Source organism: Lactuca serriola, chromosome 7, assembly GCF_051521515.1.
Source record: "Lactuca serriola cultivar US96UC23 chromosome 7, Lser_US96UC23_V15, whole genome shotgun sequence".
Taxonomy (NCBI): domain Eukaryota; kingdom Viridiplantae; phylum Streptophyta; class Magnoliopsida; order Asterales; family Asteraceae; genus Lactuca; species Lactuca serriola.
This window is the reverse complement of record NC_136414.1, coordinates 32,824,999-32,831,891: the sequence shown is the minus strand read 5'-3', so window position 1 is coordinate 32,831,891 and position 6,893 is coordinate 32,824,999. Positions and strand designations below refer to the sequence as shown.

The window sequence follows — 6,893 nt, the reverse complement described above, 5'->3', positions numbered from 1 at the left end:
CGTCGTGACCTGTAAGTGGTAATGTCGTGACCATTTAAAGATATGTGTGTTTCCTTCCATCGTGGTCACGTCGTGAACAGGGTTAAAATTCCAAGATTTCGATCAAAGATTCATAAAAAGTGTTTACCTAGGACTAGGTGTTACAAATAAAAAAACTACATCATTTTATTTATATCCTTCTTGTGAAGAATCCTATATAAACACTCAAAAACATCACAAAAGCCTTGGGGTCACATATCCTCAAGTATCGATCCATATTTTATCATAAAACCAACGACAACCTCCATCTCATCATCGATTGGATTTTGTAATATACTTAAAAATAGCTTAAGAACAATAAGCTTGTTAATACATGTAGGTTGACCAAATAAGCTAAGAACTTAACCACAACAAGCAACTAAGGCTTTTTTTCATTTCTCTAGTTTGCCCTTTGAAGTTGCAATATAACCCTTCTCAATAAAAGGCATCCAACTAAAGGGAATTTGGTGTTTACAATAGCAATCAATGTTATAAATATGTTTGTAAAATCAGGAGAGGCCATTGGGACTTCATACATCATCGAAAAAACATACCTTATTTCCTAATCAAATTCTCTACAAACAACTCTAGAATTATGTTCTTGATATTTGATGCATTCACCTTGTTGACAAATCTATTTATACTATTCCTTAAGGCATCCTATGTCATTCTTGCTATTCCATGTTGCTTTTGTCGTAGACTCCAATCATCATATAAATCAATTAAACAGTGGAAGGTACACCCTTACACTCTTCCTTTTCATCGTCCTTTTTATTACTATAAGAAGAGATTGTAGATGGTAAGTTTCACTAATTCGGAAGATTTGTATCAACTCTGTTCCGTAGCAAGAATACATGATATGCACCTTAAAGACTTCAAACATATATGAGTTTTCTTTTAGGAGAATGGAACGCCCCTCATATGAGTTATTAGTGAAGTGTTTATCTTTTCAAAATCTTTAATCATTTTAAAGAATATTGCGAAATTTGGTCCCAGTCTGTTGTTTAATTTTTAAACAATCAACTTATGGAAAATAATAATACGAGGGTGTATACTAAAATATCAAACCAACTGTTAGGGAACAACCACTACGTGATTCATGGCTTTTCTAAATATCCAAGCTAATCTTTATTAATCTTTCAACATGGGTACATGTAAAAACAGCAAAGCTGGACTTTTGGAGACCCTAGTGAGTAAACATGTAATTATACTTTGAAATGGAATTGGATAACTGAAATAATCTGAATCTTAAGTTAAATGCTTGTAGTGAGGGACTAATCATATCCATACATTTAAAAAAGTCAATATTTTAATAACCTACACACTAGATTTTTTATATATTTACTTAACAATCTTTCTGCTGCTACAATGTCGACAAAATAAAAGTAGTTTTTAATAGGGATGTTCGTTTGGTTGGATCAATTCAATCTAATCAAATGAATCTAATTTGATTTGGGTTTTCAAAACATGCATCCGAATAGTCCAAACTAAATTAAAATCCAATCCAATCCAACCAAATTACGTTTTGGCTGGATCGGTATATATATATATATATATATATATATATATATATATATATATATATATATATATATATATATTGAATATTAGCCGGTTTTATAAAAAAACTAAAAATTTTATTAGTTTTGAATTAAAATTTAAAAATTACTAAGAAAAATATACTATAATTTAATCATATTACATAAAAAAATTTTTTTATAAGACTTTCTAATTTATTTAAAAAATAATTTAGTAAACTTATAATAATAATAATAATAATAATAATAATAATAATAATAATAATAATAATAATAATAATAAATTGTTGTTTGGTTTCTTAGACCATTCGGTTTTATTTTATAAACCAAACATAATCCGAAATCCAAGATAATAATTCGGTTTTGTTAAAAACAAATCCAAATATCCAAATATAGAAACCAAATAGTCCGATCCGAATTATCCAATTATACAATTCATTTTTATCCAAATAATGAACTGCTTGATTTTCAAACACGAGATGTACTTTTTCATAGACATAGTGTTACTAACATTAAATATTTTTCAAAATAAAATTAATTTTCAGTGTATAAAGTTTATTATCATTCAGAAATATTTATTTAAATTAGTATAGCATAACACAATGTTACAAGTCTCAACGATGTGTGTTCTTGAGACCCGGGCTTGTAAAAATGGTCAAGTTTGGGTTTAGCCCATGACTTGTTATGAAGCGTTATAAGTTAAAACTGAGTCTTGAGCGTGGCTCAGTCTCATGAAAAAAACAAGTCAAGTTTAGGCTTGGCCCATTACTCGTTGATATAACTTATATCAAATTGGTTTGATAACGATTTATATCAAATTGGTTTTTATATTTTTTTCTATAAGTTCATACATTTGCTCCCATTGATAATGGTTCGAATAACAGGCGAATGAAAAAGCCAAGCATAATGAACAAGAGGATAGAACAAATTGGTTTTTATATAACATATGTACACATTAACAAATTCTTGAAAATACGTCTTTTAAACGTTGATAGAATAAGATATATATATACATCCAACTACATAAATCACATTGCATTACAATTAAATCATACTTCATTAACAAAACCATCTCATTTACAAGCTTAATTTACTTGTACTAGAAGCTTTCAAAAGACCCGGATGACGCATCACTTGGTTGTACAATTAACTTATTGCACAAAGAATTAAATTGTGGTGTAGTATATGTTCCTTTAAATAAACTCTTGTAAATCACATTGTATGCAGCTTCAGTTAAATGCAATCCATCCCAGTTAGCATATGTTTCTGGGTCAACGCATGTCGTTGCTAAAGGATCTGCACAAGCTACGTTTTCATTGTAGTTATATGGCCCTCCACCTCCACAACATGCCTTTAGTGCTCCATTTGTGAATCCTATATATACACACAAATACATCAAGTTGGAGCCCAAAAAAAGTTCTCAAAAATAATTATTTATTTTTATATTCGTATATAAATTAATTAAAAGTCATATTCCACATATGAATCCATTATTGTAGCATGAACATAAAAGATAATAGGTTATGTTTGTCAAGTCACAACTATCTTATTTTTCAAGCATTTGGTTGTTATATTTGTTAAACCAATAAACTAGCTTTTTAAAAAGTTATTCAGATTAGCGTTTCAATGACCTTGTTGAGTTTTAAAAAAATATATATATTTAAAAGAAAACTCAATATTCTATGTCTTTTTATATAATTTTATATACTTCAGTTAACTTATTATCCTAGTTTCAGCAAACATTATTTTTTATCAGTTAACAGCTAGCATATCAACTAGCAAATAATGTTTCAGTTAACAATTAGTTTTTCTGCTAGTCTACCAAACAGAGTCTTAATTAGTGAGTGTTAAATACCGTATTTTTGTGGTGATTGGAAAAATTGCATGGCAGCGTTGTAGTAATCGGCGTAGATGATATTGACATTGGGATTAATCTCTCGGATTTGATTTAATGCAGTTTGAAGCAACTCGTTGTGATACTCAGCAAACTTGTTTAACTCTATAATGCAACCTGTTGTATTATCGTGTCTAACCCAATCAGAACCATAATAGATCGTTAAGTACGCAGCTGAGCATCCAATCGGTAGGTTTCCAGGAATAACAAGTGTTTCAGCCCCAAGCTCAATCAACTCCTGCATGCATTAATCCCAGATTGATTGATTAATTTTAATTTAGTTAATATACGCATGTTAGATTAATGTACGTAGTATAGGATTTTATATTTATACTTACGTTTATAGCTGAAACAATGGTGTTAATAACAAGAGGAACATATGATTTCAGCTCATCAATTGGTTTTCCAGCGATTACTGCATGATTGTAATCGTTGCCTCCGATCTCCCCCATAAGAATTAATGAATTTTTAATTAAGTGTCTGCAATCTGCAAAATAAACATTTACATTCAATGAATGATATAGGAAAACCAAATAAATATTTATGTTCTATTACCAGATAATGTAATTCTAATATTTTAAACTTGATAAGAGTATACACATTATTTTAATTGACTTCAAATTCAACTTACATATTTTGTAAATTGATGGCAGTTATTATTATTATTATTATTATTAATTAATTAACTTAATTATGAGTCATTTCAAAAGGTTGACCTCGTAGGGTGTACTCCAACTACAAAGTCAAATATGGTCGAATAACAGAACATTCAAAGATACATACTTCGATGCATATACATTCTTTTTTTGGATTTTTGGTTTAAATTTCATTACATCCTTTTTGTTTATTGAGGAGAATCAAATAGTTCTAATATTATGTGGCTCTAAATAAACTTCACCAACTCTCAAGGCCAATTAATTATAATGGGTATTGTCAACATCAAAAAAAGATCCCAAAATTTTTGAAGACTTAGAGTTGTGTTAATTATGTAAACGAATAACAAGTTAAGATAATTTAATTTGTAAACAAACTATTAACTATTAAAGTAGATCATTTGAGATTTAAATACTTTAAAATTAAATAGTTCTATGTTCGAATTCCATAAAGTTTAACTTTAAAATAATTTGATATTTAAAGAAAATTTGTAATAAATAAAAGTAATTATGAATTCTATATAAATAAATTCTTAAGATAAAATTAACGGTTGTTGAAACTACCTATCAACTAACATATTTGAGAAGTTGTATCTTTTGTAAACATCATAAAAATAAAAGTTTATCAAAGTCTTTATCCATACTCAGTAAGCTAATGATAAAATATTAAACTAAGTTCATATGTCGATACAAAATTGTTTTTACGGTTAGTCATAGTTATTGTTGCAGAGGTTGGTGAGTGAGTCACCACCCGTTGACTACATCCACACGGTTGGTGAACAATTGAAAAAGTCTTTTTTTTTTTTTTTGGAACTATTTTATCGCATAGAAGTTGGATTCTTTTTTGAATTTACTGCAATTTAGTATATATTGAGACCATAAAAATAGCTTATATACCAACTTATATGCTAATTAACTTATAAACTAGCTTTTTTGAAAAGTTGTATCTGAGATAACTTATCGATGACTAGTTTTTCGAACACAACCTAGGTATTTTCAATGTTAAGTTGTTTGAAATAATTTATTGGTGAGTTTAGGCTGGACTTGGCTACCTGACGGGGTGCCACAAATAGAAGGTAACGAATCTTTGAACCATTCCAACTGAACACCCAAAGATGCGTTTGTATATGGATTGATAACCCCTTGTGCTTCATGGAATGCTGAATCTAATGCAGTCGCACCGGCTACTGCAAAATTCACCCCTTGACCTTTCTCCAACATACCATTCGTCTTGACACCCTCATATGGTGGTATCAATGGCATACCAAGACTCTCGGCTTCAAGAAAAAGAAAAACATTTATTAGATTGTAATTCATACGTGTTGAATTTAAGTACAAGAAACCAAATAGGTACGACTTCGTACATTTTGTTGAATCACACTTGTTAGTACATGTTACATTAAAGTATGGTTCACACAATCCTTGCTTCAAAACCCAAGTACCTTTTTGATAATAAAGAAGGGTATTCTAATCTTAAAAATATCCATTTAATTCATATATTAATATATTTTTTGTTAGCTGTACCATGAAATTGCTATTTGTTGGGTGATCGAGTTTAATTGAGAGTTTATAACAACTTGTGTTATATTAATAAAGATTAATAAGTTTTGATCACCTTATTAATTTAAAGTCTAAAGAGGACGTGATGTTTCACTAAGGGTGTTTATAACAACCCATAAAGAAATCATATCTAACAAAATTATTGTTTCGTATTTTTAATTTTTACAGAAAAGTAAAGTTTTTCACTTTTCTAATGGAAACATATTTTTTACTTATATAAATCTCTTTTTTTTTTCTCATGTTTTAAAAAACAGTCTAGTTTCCTCAAAACCATACAAAAATACATCTAATAGCATATATTTAGAAACAGTTTCGACGAAGGAAATAAAAGAGATCGAACATATCAAATATAAATACATATATAAACGTTTACATGAATCAGTCAAGATGTCTCTATATATATTAGTATGCAAATTAAGTTTATGAACGGGTCAAATATATAAACAAATCATATATTTTTATTTATTTTGACAAATTTAAGTTGTTTAACTAATTTGGTGTTGATGAAAACCGAATAAGAACTGAAAAAAATAAAAGTGTGTAAATATATACCAATGAAATCAATGATCAAACGGCCATTGGAGCACCTTCCGGTGGCTTTATGGAAGTAGGTTTCACCGTAGGGTGGAAACATGAAATGTGGTGGCCGGCTGTTTGATCTGGTGGTGAGTTGTTTTAGGTTTCCGGTATCAGCCAACGAGTCACCAAAGCTTATGATCGATGTATAACACCCATTAGCATTCATGGTGTAAGTCGCTAACAGCATCAACAAGGATAAAATGGGAAGAAAAGTCGGTGAAATCGCCATTAATGAAGGAGAAATTGAGCTCAAGATAATTTTGTTGCTGGTGATTCATCTATTTGTGTCTGTATTTATAACTGGAATAGAAAAGCACTGTTTGCTTCTGATGTACACCAAGAACCTGACACGAAACATGCACTGAGCTTATGGGTGAAATTACCTTTATGCCCTTTTGTAGGTTAGGTGACCCAGTCCAATAAAGTTTCAAGACTTGTTCCCAAACTACAAATTTGTGTGACTAGAAAATACATTCTATAATCTTATCAATAGATAAAAACATATGTATGTTTTTTATTTTCTAATGTAATAAACTTAGTATTTTTATTTATTTATTTCGATTTCTAATTTCACATTTCAAATAAGTCATCTTTAGTAAACTAGTGAGTTAATTGCTCGAGTTACCTATTTGGGGCCCATATACCGAAAGC

The 6,893-nt window shown here is 29.4% G+C and overlaps 1 protein-coding gene across 1 annotated transcript; it reads right to left on the bottom strand.

Annotated features, from left to right (window-relative positions):
* Positions 1–2,477: 2,477 nt before the first annotated feature.
* Positions 2,478–6,520, bottom strand: LOC145061692 (GDSL esterase/lipase At1g28580-like). The gene is made up of 5 exons (XM_079009227.1): positions 6,216–6,520; positions 5,156–5,380; positions 3,789–3,937; positions 3,412–3,688; positions 2,478–2,930 (listed from the first exon to the last, which is right to left on the bottom strand). The coding sequence occupies exons 1-5, from the start codon at positions 6,469–6,471 to the stop codon at positions 2,656–2,658; spliced, it is 1,182 nt and encodes a 393-aa protein (XP_078865353.1). The 5' UTR covers positions 6,472–6,520; the 3' UTR covers positions 2,478–2,655.
* Between the last annotated feature and the right edge of the window lie 373 nt (positions 6,521–6,893).